General features: G+C 36.2%; 1 protein-coding gene across 6 annotated transcripts in view; it reads right to left on the bottom strand.

Annotated features, from left to right (window-relative positions):
- The window catches only part of LOC144969088 (septin-2-like), a 123,439-nt gene that overhangs the window by 8,881 nt on the left and 92,058 nt on the right, over positions 1 to 22,500 (bottom strand). For 5 of the 6 annotated variants that reach the window (XM_078908131.1, XM_078908135.1, XM_078908132.1 and 2 more), the window contains 3 exons: positions 6,545 to 6,638; positions 3,023 to 3,109; positions 1,078 to 1,201 (listed from right to left, as the gene is read on the bottom strand). In XM_078908131.1, coding sequence (XP_078764257.1) covers positions 1,078 to 1,201; positions 3,023 to 3,109; positions 6,545 to 6,638 — 305 coding nt within the window. Of the gene's footprint in view, positions 1 to 1,077; positions 1,202 to 3,022; positions 3,110 to 6,544; positions 6,639 to 18,593; positions 19,457 to 22,500 lie in introns of those variants that run through there. The other variant, XM_078908130.1, reaches the window with a different exon arrangement.

Raw genomic sequence — 22,500 nt, 5'->3', positions numbered from 1 at the left:
CTTACCGATCCGAAGGCGAGTGTCATACTATACAAGGCCACACAACCGCACAACTGTCAACAGTTTAGGTCCAGAACGTGTTGAAATGTGGCCATCTTAAAAAAGTGGGGATAATGATAACGGAAATTCGACCACTGTTTCTCGGCCTGGAGAATGCCCAGAGAATGCCCAGAGAATGCAGAGAATCTGATGCTACACTGCAAGGTGAAGTGTCTGGGGTCAAGGATTGGACTTGTACGAATATGTGAGCCTTCATCTCAAAACGGTATTATGTCGGGATGATTCAGACCCAAGAAAGTGAATTTAGAGATAGAATGATGAGAAATTGGACCTTAGAAGTTTTTGTAAAGCAAGAAATAGTATTTATACTCCAGCATGACGTACATGAATTAAATCCAAGTTTGATATTTGTGGCTATGAATTCAATTTCACTCATCGAGTGTATCCCGACATAATACCGCTTTGAGACGGCGGGTCACATATGGACTACAATTCACCACAACCCGATAAAATTTGGCCAGAATATTTAATAAATACAGATCGATTTACAAACGCCAACTGTTCAAAAACTCTCTATCCGGATAAGTCTCTGGTTTGAGACCTTTTGACAAGTTGGAATTCATTTTAATACGTCGGTCAATATCATAGCGTCCTATCCAAAGGATAGCAAGCGATTGCTATTGTGCGTTTAACACTATAGAAACCGGGATAAACTCCGGCTCCATGGGCTCAAGGACTTGAAGGACTACAGGCGTAAAATGAGTACCTGGCCGTTAATAGCGTATTCTGTCCGAAAAAAAAAACCCCAATGCAATATCGCCTAACAGGCGTCATGTCTCATCCTACACGTTAAGTGTCGATGTTGGCTAGGGACCCCTTGTAAACCGATTTAAGAAAGTTTAGTGGATATTGTGCTATATATTATATAAATGCTCATTTTTTTTCGGTTTGTTTTTCTAAACGCGATTTGCCTATGACATGCCGCGTGGATTGACAAACATGGACTTGAAGTGTTACTGCATGCAGCACCTCAACGTTGCCACTCGTAAGAAAAAGACATCCCCATCACCCACTTACCAATTCTCAGCATTCACCGCATCGTTGAACCCGGGAGTGTCCACAATGGTCAGTTTTAGCCGGACACCTTTCTCTTCAATCTCGATCTGTTTCTTTTCTATACTGACTGTACGCTGGATTAGGTCTGCGGTGATGATGATGACGATAAATAAATAATAATAATAATAATAATAATAATAATAATAATAATAATAATAATAATAATAATAATAATAATAATAATAATAATAATAATAATAACAAATAACAATAATAATAATAATAATAATAATAATAATAATAATAATAATAATATATATCATCATATAATCATCATCATCATCATCATCATCATCATCATCATCATCATCATCATAATAATAATAATAATAATAATAATAACAAATAACAATAATAATAATAATAATAATAATAATAACAATAACAATAACAATAATAATAATAATAATAATAATAACAATAACAATAATAATAAATAATAATAATAAATAATAATGATAATAATAATGATAATAATAATAATAATAATAATAATAATAATAATAATAATAATAATAATAATAACTACTAATACTGATACTCTTTTTACCACGGCTCCTAAAGCTGTAGTCACAATGGAATATTAAAACACACACACACACACACACACACACACACACACACACAGACAAACATGCACATACCCATACTGTAAATATAAGTATTAATATGATCTGCATTCTCGCTGATTCATCAAGCTTATTGATTCAACCCCCCACAACAGCCCTCAAGAGACCATAAACAACATCGGGCACTGCCTGTGACCAGGTACTTATTCACGCATAAGTCGAGTGCGGCTATGTGTGTAATGTCCCATACCAAAGTTGTTCAATTATAGATAGTATGCGCTTGGCTTAGGAGTTCACAACATTGCCATCCAGATGTATAACGGACCAACACACAAAACTTTGTATAACCATGATCGTTTATAGTCTGGTTAATACAATTTAGTGAGAATTACTCATAAACGCGGATGGCAAAAAACAATAACAAAGGCCTGATTGCCGTCATCTTCGTTCTATCTATACTGACAATGTAGGCAACAATGATCTTTATCCAATTAATGTTTACGTTCAACATTGCTTGACATTGTTACCAAATGGGACACAATGGCGCTGAACGTTCTCTTCGTAAATTTATGTTGTCTTTTGACATCATTTTTAGGTTGACATAACGCCGAGTGGGGTGTCGTTAGTAGTGCTCTAGGAAACAAATGATCGCATTTGTGGAACAATTGAACAGAATTCGCGATTTGTTTTGTTTTGTGGTTGTCGACTTGTCTTTTGGTGTGCTTTTTTAAAATCAGTGTCAGGCTATACGTTTACGAAGGCTACGCGCTGGGTCGCTAAAATCTCCCAAACATTGCCCGCATAACTGTTCTAAACGCAAGAGGAATCCATATCTTGCATGGTGTGGTGCAGACAGAGGGAAAGGCAGAGCATGAATGAACGAGAGAGAGAAAGAGAAAGAAAGAAAGAAAGAAAGAAAGAGAGAGAGAGAGAGAGAGAGAGAGAGATAGATAGAGAGAGAGAGAGATAGATAGATAGAGAGAATGAGAGAGAGAGATACATATCTATATAAATAGAGATAGAGATAGATACATAGATAGATAGACAGATAGATATATAAATAGATTGATAAATATATAGATAGAGAAGAGAGTGAAAAGAAAGAAAGAAAGAAAGAAAGAGAGAGAGAGAGAGAGAGAGAGAGAGAGAGAGAGAGAGAGAGAGAGAGAGAGAGAGAGAGAGATGTTGTGATGGGTGAGAAGGAGGTGGAAGTTGGTGTATTAAGAGAATTTACTCGTCTATGATAATGATGATGACGGTGCTGATGATGATTATGATGATTTTGATGATGACGAAGACGACGACGACGAAAATGACACTACTTGACAACAACTTACCATCTACACCTACGGGATCCCTATCCTTATAAAGCTCTGACAAAAAGAGGCTGTTGATGAGAGTGGATTTCCCAAGACCTGACTCGCCTACAACACAGGGGATGAAAAAATAAGAACACATCACCAAATAATCAACAAGGTATCTTCCGCCATTGTGCTTATGCTGTTTCAAAATCATTTTATTTTATCAATTGTCATAATCATTTAAAATACACGTCTCCAGTTGATGATGATGATGATAATAATAATAATAATAACGATAATGATGATGATACTACTACTACTACTACTGCTACTACTACTACTACTACTACTACTACTACTACTACTACTGCTACTACTACTACTACTACTACTGCTACTACTACTACTGCTGCTGCTGCTACTACTACTACTACTACTACTACTACTACTACTACTACTACTACTACTACTACTAGTATTACTACTACTACTAGTATTACTACTACTAGTAGTAGTTCCAAGTGGGAACTACAAAAGTATTACACCAAATTTGGTTTTGTCATTTTGTGACATTGAAAGATAACAATTACAACTGTCAACTGCATAGAGCGGCATTGTTAACATTGTTAACAACATTGTTAGTTCAGAACATAATAATGAAACTTGTTTATCCTTAGAGAGAGACCGTAAAGTCGGGAAGCCTATTAATTGGGAAAATTGGCGTCCAGAGGAAAGTGACGTTTTTAACTCTGTAATTTACTTCTTTTGCTATTTACAACAATTACTGTTTGAGCTTGACTTTAGTTTTAACCATGGCGTGCTATGGTTCTAACAGTACTATCATATCAACACTATGCTCTTTAATCAAAATTCATATATTTAGTAGAAGTCGCCTTAGACTAAATTTGACCAAAGTCTCAAAACGGTATAATTATTATGTCGGGGCGAATAGGACCACAACACGTGAATTTAAAAATGAAATAATGAGAAATGTGAACGTCAATAATTTGTTATTCAGCATAAAGAAGAGAAATTAACCCAACATTTTGTATCTGTGGCTATACATTCAATTTCCGGCACCAAATTCATCCCGACATGATACCAACGGTGGGTCACTCAATACAATGCTGTGAGAGAATATGAATGAGGAACCTTCTACTGGGGCTCAATTTAATGGCGTCCTTGCAGCAGCAGCAGCAGCTCCTAATGGTTCTCACAGTACTATGTCATGACGATCTATCCAGGACGCAAACTCATCTCCACAATCGTGAACGACCGCTAACCCTCCCGGAAGCTTCGTCACAACGCGCTGTCCAACTAGATGCTCTGCGGTTTCGGGCTCTTGACCACAACGGGTACATGTTGGAGACTCAAACCAGGCATCGATCGGTCTGAAGGCGAGTGTCACACCACTAGACCATAAAACGGCATTTGAGTTCAACCCGAGTTTCTTGCAACTGTTGATACCACATTGCCATGTCATTCAGCATCATTATAACCATGTTTGTTTTTTTGTTTCTAAGGGTTTTACGACGCTTGTAACATATTTAGGTTATATCAGCGCCAGTAAAAGGAAGAAAATGGGATAGCAAAAGGTTCTAGAATTACAATTAAAGCACCCAAGAAAAAAGTAAGACATAGGGGAACTAGGAACAAATAAGTTGTTTTTGTTTTTAAGGGTTTTACGGCGCTTGCAACACATTTAGGTTATATCAGCGCCAGTATAAAGGAAGAAAATGGGATAGTAAAAAGTTCTAGAATTACAATTAAAGCACCCCAAAAAAAGTAAGACATAGGGGAACTGGGAACAAATAGGGATCAGATGTAGATTCCAAGAGCATACATACCACCAATGCACCTAGTTTGAGATCACCTATAAGTCTCATCCAGACACAAGCACAAAATCCAACAAAGAGGAACACACTAAAATGCTTACATTATACATTAAAAATAACAAATATTATAATAATACATAACAGAGAGATGATTTACAGGGGAAAAAAATAACATCTCCCAAAACAATAACTATGCATTTGACTGTTTCCCTCTCAGCCAGGACTCCGACCAGGGCCAGGAAAAAAACCCAAGTAATCTCATTCCAAGACAAAGACATAAAGCATGTTGGAAAACAGATATAAGCAGCGGCGTAGCCTGGTCATTTAGGAGCATGGGGCTGGATTTGAGATGGGTTGCCGCATATATATATATATATATATATATATATATATATATATAATATGTATATATATATATATTATATATATATATATATAATATATATATATATATATATAAGAGAGAGAGAGAGAGAGAGAGAGAGAGAGAAATTTGATGCACTCAATTATTTTACCAAAATTTGTATGTTCTTTGTAACTTGTTCATCATGCCTGGCTAAAGATAAGCGATAGCCACTGTCAATCTGTGCACCTATGTGAAGAGTACCAACGGTTTTCAATCTAGTGGTGATATTTAAATGTAAGTTAGACTTCTGATGGTTCAATGCTCTCTGTGTTAAATTTTCAAACAGCTAAATCCACTTCTTGTCCAAGACAATTCTGTATTGCTGTTATCGCCAAACAAAATACAATTAAAAGAAAATAAACTCTTATTTTCTATTCTCACCGATAGCCAAGGAAAACGACTATACCAATCTTTATCAAATTAAATGACCGATTCTGTTTCCGTCTTTAATAGTGAGTACAAAATCGTTTGGTTGATGGGACCGAGACTTTTAATCAAAAGTTTATTTTTCCCTATTCAAAGAACTGGTATTGATAGTCAACAGATAATCAACGTGATTCATCACAATTAATAGCAATTAATTAAAATTTTAAAAAACAACACTGCACACATCAGATTAACACACTCAAGTTAAAAGGGACAATGGGGAATTCAATATCACATGCCTGACACGCCTCGAAGAGGGATGGGTAACAGGTACAACACGATTGCCATCAATGGAACAATTAGGTCATTGTGTGTGGCTGCGAGTAAGACAGCCACAATGACTCAGTTCAACGTCAAGATGCCTCTTGATGCCCACAGTCATAGCACACGGCAACGTGAAATGCATCGCCTGGTTGTACCGTGGGAATATGGCTGGAAGCCTTCTCCACCTTTAAAGCCACACGCTGTACTGATTGGTCAGGGGCACGAGTACAACTCGAGCTGTAGTAAATTCAAAGCGGTGTGATTGGTTCAAGTTTTGAGGCTCTGTAAGGGTTTTTTAACACCAGGTCAACAATGAATTTCATTGTTTGTGAAACAGAAAAATTAAAAGTGTGACTTTTTATTGTTAAATTCTTACATACTTTCAAGACAATGACGACCTGTGGCTTAGCCTTAATAGCCTTTAAGGCCCTACGCCACTGGATATAAGGGGATAGAAGACACAGCATGTACCTCTCTGCCCGCTGTGGGAGGTCAGGATCCCCACTCAGCATCATTATAACCATTTATTGCGACTTAGGAGTCATTATATATCATTCAGCTTCAATTTTCATGATTCCCATTTATTGACAAGATACGAAATAACAAAAAGCAATATCATTGTCTTACCAACAACCATGAGAGTGAAGTCAAAGCCTTTCCGGACAGCTTTCCGATGTACTTGTTCTGGGAGGGTTGCAAACCCGATGTATTCTTCCTCATCCTGAAATTAAAATAAAAAAGCGATATATGAATATAACTATTACAATGAAATATGGATTCAAAACAGCGTTTTCGGGCGTACGGTGTAAAGTCTCGTTCGACAAACTAATATCAAGCCACGATTTATACTTTTGGAAGGAAGGGGGCTAAACCGATCACAATACTACTCACTTAACTCAGGTGTGAATATATATTTTTACCAGGAAGGTGACACGATGGATCCGCATCGTATCGTTAAATTAAAGTAGCCATAAGCCCACGGAGCAAGAGTTTATTCCTGTCTCTGTGGTATTAGATTGTAACAATTGATTGATACTGTTGCTACCCTTTGGACTGGGCGTTAGTTATACATACACAGCAATGTACTTTAGGCAAGATATATGAGAACCAGCTACCCAAACATTGTTCTATGGACGGGGTTAAAACATGGATTGCATAAGGGATTGATATAAATCCCTTTGCTTGTGCATGTGATGCGCGTGTTCTACCAACTGGGGCATTTGGACCCCAACGTCACATTGTTAAGCAATGGCAAAATTATTGCTACTTTAAGCGAAGAAAAAGAATATTTTCACCGATTGCAAATTGAAAAAAAAAATCAAATTTGTTGTTCCACGCCCGCAAATACCATAATACGGTATCTATGGCTCTGCTGAAAGTTTAAAATTCTCTAAAACACGATATCCTATGAAACTTCTATCTCTGGCTAGTCCTTTTCATTACAATAATATCAAGATTTTGCCGTATTCGGTGCATCTGTTCTCACATATGTCTGTGGTCAGTGAGTCAAACCCTCTCTCTCCCAAAATTCAGTTATCTCCACTGGGACCGGAACTCACCCAATAGAGGAGTTAGTTCTAGGCTTATGGAAAAAAAAAGGATTTCCCAGATTTATTTGTATGGGTACTAATCTGAAAAAAAAACCTCATATAAAATATACTTTTATTCATTTTGGCCACAAAAATTTTTCATCACCCGTCGACTACCAAAATAATCCCCAGCTTGTAAAAAAGTCTCAGAGCCGATACTTCTTTCCAGTCTCGGCGTTGAGCCTTTTTTGGGGGACAAATTTAGGATAATTTTAATGGATTTATTGAAATAATCTGGCCAAAATAAATATAAATTGTTTTGTCGACGTATGGAAGTAATCTGTTTTTCCAGACAACAAGTGATAATATTTTTATTGACGGCGCCATTGATTGTTGGTTGTGCAGGTGGATGAACGGTCAACAGGCATCGAGCTGGGCGAATAAAAGATGAAATGATTATGACTGACCACCCAAACTGATGTCTCCAAGATAGCTAATAATGTGCTTTTGTGACAAGAGAGTTCTGTTAAACCTTACTACTGACAAAATACATTTTTCTCATTTTGGCCAGAGAAATTTTTACTTCAAATTTCAATCGGTCAATCGGTAATAATCACTATCGACTTGTCAAAAAATCTAAAACATCAGATTCCATAGAAGTCTCATGTTTGAGATTTTTGACAAGTAGAGGATCATTGTAAGTCATAGATATTAAATTAGGGTAATGTGGCCAACCACATGCTGAGGACAACTCACTTGGAATCGGCATTTCAAAGGACTTGGGGATGAATGAATAAACTGATGATTTGTGCCAGTGAATAACACTCACAAATCGCACCGCTCATGAAAGGATAAGCCACAAGAGTGAGATACAAGTCCCATTTGGGTGGACTCTCAATGATTCAGCGACTGAAGCTGGTAACAAACGCATCCAGACTTGTTTTTGTTTTTGTTTTTAGGGGTTTTACAGTGCTTACGACACTATAAGGTCATTTCATTGCTAACCAAAAAAAAAAAAAAAAAAAAAAAAGAAAAGGATAGAGGAAAAGTTGTCGGTCAGGTTAAAAGCATTAAAGAGAAACTAAGACAAAAATAATGTAAATTGAAAGAGGCATAAACTATTTCAGGTAATTGAGTGGGTTGGGTTGCATTGCAGTTCTGTGCAGCACTAATTTTCAGTTGCCCGTGAGCAACGCTACCGACTTGGAAGGCTGGTTGCTTTGGCTAACAGGCATGTATTGAAGAAAGCTTTAATAGTTATGACTGAATACGCCATGTTATACCAACTATCACGCGCGAATTCTGGTTATAAAAAGTATACGTTTGACGTCACTTTACCACTGAATAGCAATAAACAACTAGTCACCCTCTCATGTTGTAAAATGTAAGAACAGGCGACCTCCATGGTTGACACCCCCCCCCCCCAATCAACTATTATAAATAGTTGCATGACATTAATCGCCGTCGATGAAGATTTGTCTCCATTTAATACCCCCCCCCCCGCCCAATAAGAAACCAAACAAAAAAACAAACAAACAAACAAAAAAACAAACTAAGAGTAATTTGAATGCTAGATGTTGGGTCACAAGTTCGATTCTTGTCACTGAATTTTATTATATTTAACTATGTATGCATAAAATTAAAAAAAAAAATCTTTTGAACTCCTACATTCGATTAAATCCAGATATTTTCATTCCTTCTAAAATTCAAACTCTTCTTTTCATATTTGCTCTTTTTTTTTTTTGACGCCTTACTATTTCGTTGTTCTTATTTTATTTAGAAAGAAATATCCTCATATGCAAGTGAAAAACGTGAAACATCGATAGAATGGCATCAGGTCTATCTCTAGTCTAGTAGGTGTCAGGGAAAGAAATAGCGGGAACTTGAAAAGTGCAAATATTTATTCAAAACTCTTGCTGCACGTAAAATGTATAATGTGATCTTTTTCTAAGTTCGGGGTCATCGTAGACTTAATCGATAGCTCCTCCTTTACACATAAGAACCTCCGTATTGTACGTAAATGTTTTGACGCTTTGCGTTTAGGTAAAATACTCACAACATCCGTCAGACGGATATAACAGTCAAATTCACAAAACGACATGAAACCTTAACCGTTTTTAGTCTGGTTGAGATAATTTAGTGAGAACTAATCACCAAAATGGCTGTCTAAAAAAATAACGACGAGTCGAATGATGTCAAGTTCTATAGTTAGTATGCGCTTGGCTAAGGAGTTCACAACATTGCCATCCGGAAGTATAACGGACCAACGCACAAAACTGTGTGTAATCATGATCGTTTATAGTCTGGTTAATACAGTTTAGTGAGAATTACTCACAAACGCGGATGGAAAAATACAATAACAAAGGCTTGAGTGACGTCATCTTCGTTCTATCTATAGACGGACATGGTGATGATCACCGGAGTGCCTCGACGTGATATCCAATTCAAAACTGACAAATCTCGCCAGAACGCCTTTCACCGATACAGACGCCATAAAATTATTAATAAAGAATGTGTTTTTAAAAAATAGGTTTTACGGCGCTTGCAACACATTAAGGTCATCTCAGCGCCAGTAAAAAGGAAGAAAAATGGGATAGTAAAAAGTTCTAGAATTACAATTAAAGCACCCAAGAAAAAGTAAGACAAAGGGGAATTGGTTCAAATAGGAAACAGATGTAGATTCCAAGAGCACACTATCAGTGTACTTAGTTTGAGATCACCTAAAAGTCTCATCCAGACACAAGCACAGGTCCCCACTAAGAGGAATACACTCAAATGTTTACAAATCATAAATAATATGTAAACAAACATGAAACAATACATAACAGAGAGATGATTTACGAGGAAAAACAATCATCTCCCAAAACTATACATTTGACAGTTTCCCTATCAGCCAGGGCATCCGGCCTGGGCCAGACAAAACCAAATGATCTCATTCCAAGACAAAGACAGAAGGCAAATTGGAAAACAGCTATAGAGGGATAGAAGACACAGTAAGTGCCTCCCTGCCCACAATGGGAGGAAAGAATGTGTAAACTTGTGTAAAATAGCATTGTATTAAAAATAGTAGATGAGAAAATAAAAATTCAAAACAGAGCTGTAGGTAAACATTTTCTTTGATAAAAGAGTCCATTCTTTTTGTGAAAAGACCATTCCAAGCAACCACCCCCCCCCCCCCCCACTAGAAAAGAAAGCTCTCAAACAACAAAACCCCAAAATGTTCAAGACCGGATTAGACCTTTAATCTCTCCCGCATGACTTCTCAGCAGCCCGTTAACTGTACAGTGATGTGTGAGAAAAATCAACAAGACGCAAAATCCAGTTTCTATATAACTTTTAGCCATCATGACAGTTTCAGCAGGGTTACCAGATTATTTATTTAAAATGCCAAACAAGTCATACAAAATTGCTAAATCTTTTCAAGCACGGCTATTCCTGCTAAAATCTTTATCTTTTCCCGTTGATTAAGTACATTCACATAATGATAATTACATCTAATCCTGCTCGTTTAATGGAGAGGGAAATTTAGTATATTCTATATTATCATTTATTAAATTGGTTAAAATTAAGTGATCTGAAATAATATACTAAAATACCAGACCCTAAGTTCAAATCGGCCAGAGCCAATTTGTCATTACCAAACAGATTTCTAAATAACGTCTTTTTAAACTGTGGTATTAAATATGCTAAACTGGCAATCCTGTTTAGTAGCCCAATGTTATGTTTGGATTTAATATTTGATAAAGAGGATTTTTAGCATTGCCTTGGTGAACCAGAAAATGACCCCAAACCACTAAATGAAAAGCCACAAACGTGCCTTGAATATGTTATATATATATATATTTTAAATATATATTTTAAGAAGAAAGCCGCACAGAGCAGAGATTTATCACGGTTTCAGGGACGTGAAACTGATAATGACACTAAAGTTAGCGACTCTACTCTGGATGAAAGTACCAAAAGATAATATTCAAGTTTCGATGATTTCTGTGTTCTATTTTTGTTTCTTGCTTTGTGGTCTAGTAGCATGTCATTCTGTTTGTGACATACGTATTTAGGTCCAGGGTTTGAATCCAACTCTGGGCGACGTCGAGTTGAGTCCCCAGAAAAGGGTGTTTGTCCGCAGTTACTCACCATCAGAAGTGAGTAGATAACTAGTAAAAGCGTTATCTCTGTAAAAGAAAATAGCAAAAAGATTGCCTTACAGGCAATTTCTGTTAAGTCCTTTCTGTTAAGTGTTTCTGTTGGCTTGGGGCAGCTTGTAAAAACATTTTAAAGTGAAAATTGCCTATGTTTACGTGAATGCTAAACTATGTTTAAGTGGATACTAACTGCGCTATGTTTAAGTGACTACTGAGCTATGTTTAAATGAATATTGCGCTATATTTAAGTGGATATGCGCTATGTTTAAGTGCATACTACGCCATGTTTAAGTGAATACTGCACCATGTGTACGTGAATACTGCGCTAGGTAACAGCTAACGTTTTATTTCTGCCTCGCCTCGCAAATTCATTTTCTGAAAATCTTACACGAGTGCTTTTCAACTTTTTCTGCTGACGTGTCCGACAGATTCCATTCACAGATTGCTCGGTGATGATGTCCTATGACAGAAACACAGAAATGGATGATACTGAGAACATTAATTTATAAACGCTCCACTCAAAACTTAATCTTTAAATTTAAATATTTAACGAAATCCAAACAGCAACGTACAGGATATTTCTCAGTCTTTGTGATGATGTGACTAATCACTCATTATGTTATTGTTATGCTACTGGCAAAATTGATGCTTCTACCTGCTGATAACTTAACCTTTTGTCGCTATGACTGGCCAACTATTATACCGTACTCTGGAAAAAAACCCCCACATATATAAACATTTGGCCAGAAAACTCGTCCTTCAAATATCGATCGATATAAATGACCCTCATCTTGGCAAGAACTCTCAAATTCGGGACTTCGGCGGAGTGAATATTAAGTTAAGCGTTTTGGGAGATTTTTTTTCTTATGAATCATTTCTCTGTTATGCATTTTATTATTTTTGTTTTACACACACACATACACAGACACACACACACACACACACACATTATATATATATATATATATATATATATATATATATATATATATATATATATATATATATAATGATTTGTAAACATTTGAGTGTGCTCCTTTTAGTGGGACCTTTGCTTGTGTCAGGACGAGACATTTAGGTGATCTCAAACTAAGTACCCTGATTGTGTGCACTTAGAATTTACATCTATTCCCTTTGTATTCCTTTTTTCTTGAGTACTATAATTGTAATTCTAGTACTTTTGACTTTCCCATTTTGTTCCTTTTTACTGGTGCTGATATGACCTAAATATGTTTGCAAGCGCCGTAAACCCTAAAAAACAAAACAAACAAATAACCCCAAAAGACCCATAAACCTACTTTTGAATAATGTTTAACACAATCTTCTTTAATCTTAAATACCACGCAAATGGGAGATATTCCCAAAGCATGAATTTGACGCCATACTATATTATTTACGGGCCTATGGAATGTAAATGTATGTTGTAAGACACACAAAAGTATGTATTGTTGTGTTTAGCCATTTACCTTTGGGTTGAGAGTAACGGTTCGGATCCTCATACTTCCCTTATAATGTTAAAAAATATTATAAGGCAGTCATTCGGGGTCATTAGGCACATAGAGCAGGAGTGTATCCCGGTTCTACAGCACTTACTACCCATTGGATAAGACGATTCTCTATTGCACAGAACTTTCAGCGAGATCTATTAGACCCAGCTATCTAATCACTGCTGAGTGGACAGGGAGACCGAACTTTAAAATAGAGCACTCCCTTTTGAAAAAAATAAATCATTTGTTTAACGTTTGCCCGTTGGTTTGGGACCAGGTGCACATTTAGCAAGGCTGATAACCGGGCCCAACTTCGAACTTTCTTTCGACTTGTTGAAATGGAGAGTTGATTGTGTTGATTGGAGAGCACAACAATGAAACCGTGACAATTTTTGGGTTATCAGGTGTGCTTGTGACATTTTTTGGATCAGACAAGACTATAACAGTGAAATAATTCATGATAAAAATTCAATGACAAAAGCAACCTAAATATTTTGAATTTTAAAAAGCAATATATCTACAAATTCACCCAGAATTCTTAATCTGGGTTGCGTTTTAATTGGTGGTTAAAACGGAAAGCAATTAAAAGTACAGCTCCGTTGATATTTTCTGGAACACAATTTTGATCGCATTCCCCCTCCCTCTCCCCCTCCCCCCGAATGAATAAAGCCGACGATTTTGATAAACAAGCGTTTTTTTTTGTTGTTTTTTTAAAGAGTGAAATAATAATATAACATTATATTTGGTAATTGGCACACACACACACACACACACACACACACACACACAGAGAGAGAGAGAGAGAGAGAGAGAGAGAGAGAGAGAGAGAGAGAGAGAGAGAGAGATGTGACCTACTGCCTGAAATCGTCATTATGTCGGGCAATTAGTAAGCTAAAACTTGTCTTTTTTGTCAAATTATGAAATTTGCTTAAGGTTTAAAGAAGCTTCTAAAAGTGAAAAATAAAATAAAAACAAAACAAAAACAAAACAAAACAAAAAAGAAAAAAAAAGACAAAACATCCTAAAATCTCGCATTCCTGATCATTTTAAAGTTTAAATCACTTTGATGCATCAGGCTCACCCCGTCAAAACGCTGTTTTGAGACAATAAGTCACAGATTTAATGTATCCAAAGTTTTTTCCCCACCACCTCCATCCATCCATATCCGATATAACTATTCCCATCTACGGTAGGCTTCCATTCATTGGATACATATCCATTAAACTATCCATTTATCAAATCCACAAAGCGTTTGGGCATTTATTCAACTTATAGATAGTATGAAGTTAACGTCACTCATGTCTTCATTATAATTTTTTTTGCCATCTGCGTTTATGAGTAATTATTCTCACTAAACTGTATTAACCAGATCATAAAGGTTCAAGGTTACACATAGTTTGTGTGTTGGTCCGTTATTACTTCCGGATGGCAATATTGTGAGCTTCTTAGCCAAGCGCATACTATCTATATTTCCTTTTATCACCCTTTTACTACCTTTTTTAAAATTTTATTTAATAAACTTTCTGTCCATCCCATGACATTCAGCATGACGTCAAGCGCATCAAGATACTTTAACACGCTTGAGTGCACACACACTTTCACGGCGGTCGAGCAAGAACGGATATCCCCGCCTTTTAAAACAAAATGTGGACACAACGTTGACTCCCATTTGATCAACTTTCGCTTGATTTTGGGATATAGATAGTCATATTTACAATAAGGCAGGACAATTTAAAAATATTTATTATGTATCTCATAACACTTAAAATCGATGATGGTAAGAATAACAGACAAACAAATCATAGATAATTGAATAAATCAACAACATATTATAATATGATATATTTATCTTTTTTCGCCCACGTGGATGTAAATTTGAGATTTAAAAAAAAGAGATAGTGGTGATTTTAGTCTATTTATGTATTTTATTTTGAGTCGTGATGGCCATAAAGTTGGAATTCGATATAAAGACTTCTGTGCGTATATATATATATATATATATATATATATATATATATATATATATATATATATATATATATATATATAAACATTTGAAAGATAATTAAGATTGTTTGAATTCTACAACGTTGTTATCGAGCATTGCTCTCATCTGATGAGAGCGACGCTCGATAACAATGTTGTAGAAGTCAAACAATCTTAATTATCTTTCAAATGTTTATAAATAGCTCCTTTTATCCAAAAGTTGAGCACTATTATTTCATGGTTTTTGTTTATATATATATATATATATATATATATATATATATATATATATATCAAGGACATCTATACGGAGGGGACCTTGATATATATATATATATATATATATATATATATATATATATATTATTTAAAATATTTACCACAATGTTTGGGACAGTCTACATCAATGTTTCAGGCTTAATTTGCCATCGTCAGTCCTGACGATGGCAAATTAAGCCTGAAACATTGATGTAGACTGTCCCAAACATTGTGGTAAATATTTTAAATAATAATTCGCTCCATTACTACATGTCGAGCACTTTTCGTACCATATTTGTATCAAACACGATTCAATATATATATATATATATATATATATATATATATATATATATATATATATATATGTGCTCACATATCATGACATGTAACTTTCGCTAAATCTAAATTGCATCCGCCTACCTAATTTCTGTTGGATAAAAAGAGTACGTAATATTAAATGACAATGAACATAAAAGTGCTCGAAAGTGACATAACAGAGATTTGAAAAAGTGTCCACAGATTATCATATGTTTTCCCCTGCGATTTATTTACATGTTACACACAAACACACTTCAAATCCGTGATGTTCCCCGATGTGAGGCCATTACATGGTTGTCTAATTATATAACCAACCCCCTTTTAATCTTATCGGTTTGTCGGTAGCAAATACACATCAAATGATCTTGTCGTCTTGATCCTCCGTGTTTTGGCGTAAATGATTAGCTTTCTTTTTTCTAATGATATGCAGTGACATAACATAAAATTAAAGATTCGTATTTGGATATGTTATGAAAGCCGTTTAGTAGTACATACATATATCGGTAGAATGGTATATTAAACTAAATTAAATTGAGCTTTATATAGCGCAATATCCACTAAATGTCCTCAAAGCGCTTTACAAGGGGTCCCTGGTCAACAGCAACATTTAACATGTAGGACGAGACATGACGCCTGTTAGGCGATATTACAATTTTTCGGACAAAGACAACGTTGTTAACGGCCAGGTACTCATTTTACACCTGAGTACGGTGAGAAAATGTGAGTAAAGAACCTTTTCCAAGGACTCAACTATGCGCCGAGCGCGAGGCTCGAACCCAGGACCTTCCGATCCGAAAGCGAGTGTCATACCACTAGACCACATAGCCGCACATGGGATATGGGCCTCATGGCAATACAGACCCAAAATAGAAACATACAGTTTTAGATTGGGAGTGCGACTCAACACCTAAAAATATTTTCCGAGCAGTGTTACGATGATCTTTAAAAGATAAATAGGGACGAGGAATCAAAATTGTTCTGTTCAGCCTATGTCATAATTTTGCCCACGAGCACCGATTTACTGGCAGCTCTAAAAATTATAAAACTATTTTTTTCAGATTGATATACGTGTAACTTGCAAGCCTTTTTAAAATTACGGATAATTCTATCACCGGTTGACTCAAATGGCGATTGTGATAATTTGCTGCGGAATAATGTTCGGTCATTTGATGTTGGGAATCGCCATCTGGCCACCCTGTTGCCAGATTCATTTGCGCCCATCTACGGTACTCGACTATCTGACCGATTTTGATGTGTTGATGGGCCAAAAGATTCGTCTCGATTATGTTAAATTACACAATACACAAGTATAACAACTGAAATAGACGATATATATATATATATATATATATATATATATATATATATATATATATATATATAGAGAGAGAGAGAGAGAGAGAGAATTAATCCATAAGAAATACAGAAAGACAAGATGCTGGAGAGAATATTATTATCCTCTTACGATTAACAAATTCAAACACAGTAAAATGATGTAACGTTATTCACTCACGTCACGTCACGTCACGTCACGTCACGGTAGAGAAATCGGGTTAAGCCTTTGCTCGTTTAGGCTTGAGAATATTATGTATCCACTTACACCTGGTTTGGGGTCATGAGGTGAGGTCAATTGGGTTCAGTGGTCTGATGTCACGCGCCCGGCAACGGCGGCCATCTTGGTTCTAAACAAAGAAAATCATTACTTTTTATTCTTCGTGCTGGCTAGAACTTTTCATTCCCTTTTCATATGCCTTGTGATAAGAGTGTGTAAAAGTCAAAACATGATCAAATTGACGGGTTTTTCCCCCTCTGGATACGCGTTTAAGCTCGCCGGAGAAATAGTTCATACTGCGTCCGCCAATGTTCCGATAGTTTAGAGCCAGTGTTACTAAGTTACCATACATCATTAGGAAGGAAGTGACGTTACGACTGTTGAAGACAATTGGGGTAAAATAAAAATAAGGTATGTCCAGCTTCTACCTTGTTTTAAACAATTTCAAGACAACTTCACCCAGGAAATCTAATACAGCGCATTGGCTACGATATTATAGATAGTATGCGCTTGGCTAAGGAGCTCACAACATTGCCATCCGGAAGTATAACGGAGCAACACACAAAAATTTGTGTAACCTTGGACGTTTATAGTCTGGATAATACAGTTTAGTGAGTATTACTCATAAACGCGGATGGCAAAAAACAATAACAAAGACCAGAGTGACGTCATCTTCGTTCTATCTATATGAAATTGAAGAAACAGTCTCCAACCATCAAGTCAGACCTGTGACTGGTTTTGATAAAAGACTGGAAAATGACTGGCTGAAAGAAAAACGGATAGATGACAGGACGAAAATTGTATTGGGTAGATAATGTTATATGACGAAAATAATATAAGCTGCGAAAGAGTCGAAGGAACGATTTAACGAAAAGTTAGATGGATTAGATGGACCTATCTAGCTACACAGCTAGACAGACTTGTAGATGGATATATAGATTAATGAATTGATGGATGGATCCAATCATTGCTAGGGGGCCAGAATGGTCAGAATAAATCACGAAATAACCACGGACCGATATTGGTCCCCGTTTCTTGTGGAGCGAGTGCTCTAGCACTGAGGTATTGAAACCCGATCATCATCACTGAGTAAGATCTTTACAACGTTGTCAAAACAACCTTTATTGCGAATAACTAACGTTGATTCATGAGACATCAACAAAGTATCGTGTTGTATAGATAGTGTGCGCTTGGCTAAGAAGCTCACAACATTGCCATCCGGAAGTATAACGGAGCAACACACAAAACTTTGTGTAACCATGAACTTTTATAGTCTGGTTCATACAATTTAGTGAGAAGTACTCGTAAACGTGGAAGGAAAAAAAAAAAAAAAAACCCCACAAAAAAACAGCCAATAACAAAGACCCGAGTGACGTCATCTTCGTTCTCTCTATAACTTACCTTGTACCGAGCTGGCGTATATTTCATTCTCCGCGTCAAGCGACGCCGAAGAAGAGGTGTCGCCGGGATAAAACCGGGCTCGGAGCTCCTACTTTTAAGAGGGCTCGGGCTGGACGGTGGGGATTCGTCGTCATCCAGGGGAAGTGGTTCCAACGGTGGTAATGGTTGATGTTGTTGATTATATGGTGGTTGCTGTTGCTGCTGCTGCTGCTGCTGCTGTTGTTGTTGTTGTTGCTGTTGTTGTTGTTGCTGTGGTTGATGTTGCTTTTGTGGCGTAGATTGTAACGAAGACGTCGGGTCTAATCTCCGATGGAGGTGATTTTGTTGTATTTCTTGTGAGTGCCGACGTGGCGAGTGTTGAGATTGTGGTTGTGAGTATTGGAGATTGACATTTTGATATATTTCTTGGTTGTTGTTGTTACTGTGACTATTGATTAGAGGGCTTGAATTCTCGTAAATTGTCTGGTGAGGCTGGCTTCCTTTTACTTTAGTTTGACCCATTATTGACTGTGTCTGAGAGGTTGGAGTCTCATAAAAATTGCTTTGTTGTTGTTGTTGTTGTTGTTGTTGTTGTTTCAATTGTTGCTGTTGTTGTTGTTGCTGTTGACGTATGTACTTTTGTGCGTGAGTTAAAGGAGTGCGGGGAGTCCCGTTGCTGCGATGAAGGTTGCCGTTTTCCATTCTAGACATTATTCCAAAGAAAATCACATGATGCTACGAGCCATCATTTCAAAAGTATTTGAAAAAAATAACAGTGTATTGATAATCCACAAGAAGTGTAAAGGAATTTCTATCCAGATAATGAGAAATGAAATAATCCGCTGTGTTCTTCTTCTTATATTTATTATAATCTCAGTGTTATTCTGTTAATCAAATTTCAAAGATATTAAAGGTAACAACAGATATAACATTTCGGTGTAATTGTTAAGTTTGATAATCGGGTATTTGGGTACAGGCCGACGTGTGTGTATTTGTAGGTCTGATAACCGAAACCAATCATGGGCTTGATTCAACATTGTTGTCATGCAACCGCAATTTTTATCTTAGATCTATTGGTGCTATTAGAAAGTTTCTTCATATTAATACTACTAAACTTATTGTTGTCTATGATTTTTAGTCGCCTTGATTATTGCAATAACTTGCTCTATGATTGTGTTAATAATGCCATTGATCGACTGCAAAAGATACAGAACAAATCAGCTCGACTGGTAACGTTAAAAAACCAGTATATAAGACTTAGGTCGGCCGAACCTTGAGAGAGAGAGAGAGAGAGAGAGAGAGAGAGAGAGAGAGAGAGAGAGAGAGAGAGAGAGAGAGAGAGAGAGAGAGAGAGAGAGAGAGAGGGAGAGAGATCGACTGAGAGAGATAGACAGAGAGATAGACACAGAGAGAGAGAGAGAGAGAGAGAGAGAGAGAGAGAGAGAGAGAGGGAGAGAGAGAGAGAGAGCATTTTATGGGAGATTATTTTGTTTTTATGGCGCTTGCAACACATTAAGGTCATATCAGCGCCAGTAAAAAGGAAGAAAATGGGATAGTCAAAAGTTCGAGAATTACAATTAAAGTACCCAAGAAAAAGTAAGACAAAGGGGAATTGGTTCAAATAGGGAACAGATAAAGATTCCAAGAGCACACTATCAGTGTACTTATTTTGAGATTCACCTAAATGTCTCATCCTGACACAAGCAAAGGTCCCACTAAGAGGAACACACTCACATTTTTACAAATCAAGACAAAAAATAAATAAAATCTCCCTAAACGCCAACTATACATTTGACTCTTTCCCTCCCAGCCAGGGCCAGGACAAAACCAAGTAATCGCATTCCAAGACAAAGACAGAAACCATGTTGGAAAACAGATATGTAGGAGGATAGAAGACACAGTTCAGGAACAGTGTACTTTGACTAGCTAAGAGCTGTTTACACAAGATTGGCAGGGGTAGAGGAGTCTTTTTTTTTTTTTTTTGGGGGGGGGGGGGGGGGGGGCAAAATCATATATGTCAAATGCATGGTGGGCAAGGAACATTGCTTTGTTTATCTTCACTGAACGCTACTTTTGGCGTAGTAATACAACTTTCATATATATATATATATATATATATATATATATATATATATATATATATATATATTATATATAAGAGAGAGAAGCAATATTTCGCCTTATGGTATTTTACAATCTTTAATCTTGCACGCCAAAAAAAAAAAACAAAACAAAAAAAAAAAAACAAAAAAAGAACAAAAAAAGACGCTTGTTAAACGTATCTAAACCCATCTTCTCAATGACCTCTTGTTGAAATTCAACGATAAGAGTCAAACATCGACGTGAACTGATTATTTCATTTACTCTCATATAATTCATAGTGGACAACTTTTTATAACATTTACATTTTCGTCTTCCATCCGACCACCCATCAAAGTCAAGCATTTTAAAAAGAATATCAATCGATTACATCTTATTCAATCTTTATCCTATGTCAATACTGATGTAGTCTGAAAAAAAAACGTTTTAAAAATTTTGGCCAGAAAGTTCTTCCTTCAAACATGAATCAATTAAAATGACTCTAATCTAGTAAAAAAAATCAACCCTGAGATTTTAAGTCAGTCCCGGGTTTGAGAGATTTTGACAAGACGATGATCATCTTAATTGATCGATTCGTGAAGTATGAGTTGGCTCAGAAGTTTACGGTAGAACACCAAGTGACTTAAGACACCAGGCTCGTCGTGTGGATGGAGTGTGACATAACAATCAAATAAAGGATGTGTCCCAAAGATCGAGGAAGAACGATGGTCGTTTCTAAAGGTAAAAAACAAAACACAAAACAAACACTAAACGACATGAAGGGGTCTATCGGTTCAACAAAGTCGTTCAAACACAAACCAACCACTCGGGGCAAATCTGACAAAACACAATTATTTTTCGTTAACTGTCGTACTCCTGAAAAAAATGTATTTAGAAAATTTGGCCAGAAAACTCGTCCTTCTTCTAAATCGATCGATTTAAACGATCCTCATCTTGGCAAACATTCTCAAACCTGGAACTTCGCGGAGTCCCAGGTTTGAGAGTTTTTGCCAAGATGAGGGTTACTTAAATCGATCGTTATTTGAAGGACGAGTTTTCTGGCCAAATTTTTAAATACATGTTTTTTCCAGAGTACCACAGTTAACTTGTTATTACTTCATAATAATATTATGTGACCCATCGCGTCAATATGGTGTCGGAATGAACTATCTACATAGATGAGAAAAATGTGATTGTATAGGCAAAATGGTTAATATGTGATGAAATAAAATCGAGATTTTTACAGCATATGTAGATATTCTTTTGTTTCAAGACTCTAAGAGCTTTACATCTTAAAAAGAAAAAAAAACGTTTCCAAAATAAATAATGATAAACTACGAATTGATGCGTCGACGTGTACATATTATATGCAGGTCTGACATCCGAACCCAATTATCGGCCTAGTTTATCATTGTTGTAATGGACAATATTTTGTATCATTTTTTTAGATGTCCATTACAACAATGAGCCCATGAGGAATTGGGTTATCAGACCTGCAAAAAACTGCACGTGGGATGCGCCGAAATTTGGAAAAAGAAAAACAAAGCAATAACAAAAAAAAAAAAAAAAACAAAAACAAAAAAACCCACAAAAAACAAACAAACAAACAAACAAAACAAACCAAAATCAAAGAACAAAACCAAACCCAAAACCGAATAAAACAGACAAAAAAAATAGAAAAAGAAAAAGAAAGAAAAAAGAAATATAAAAAACAAAACAAAACAACAAACAACCCCCCCCCCCAAAAAAAAAACAAACCCCAAAACCCCCCCCCCCCCTCAAAAAAAAAACAACAAAAAAACAAAAAAAAAACCTTCCTCCTTCCAAAACAAAACAAAAACAAATAAAA

The sequence above is a fragment of the Berghia stephanieae genome, chromosome 3 (genome assembly GCF_034508935.2).
Source record: "Berghia stephanieae isolate SIO BIC M18660-M18661 chromosome 3, UCSD_Bste_1.3, whole genome shotgun sequence".
NCBI lineage: Eukaryota > Metazoa > Mollusca > Gastropoda > Nudibranchia > Aeolidiidae > Berghia > Berghia stephanieae.
This window is presented reverse-complemented; position numbering and strand designations above follow the sequence as displayed.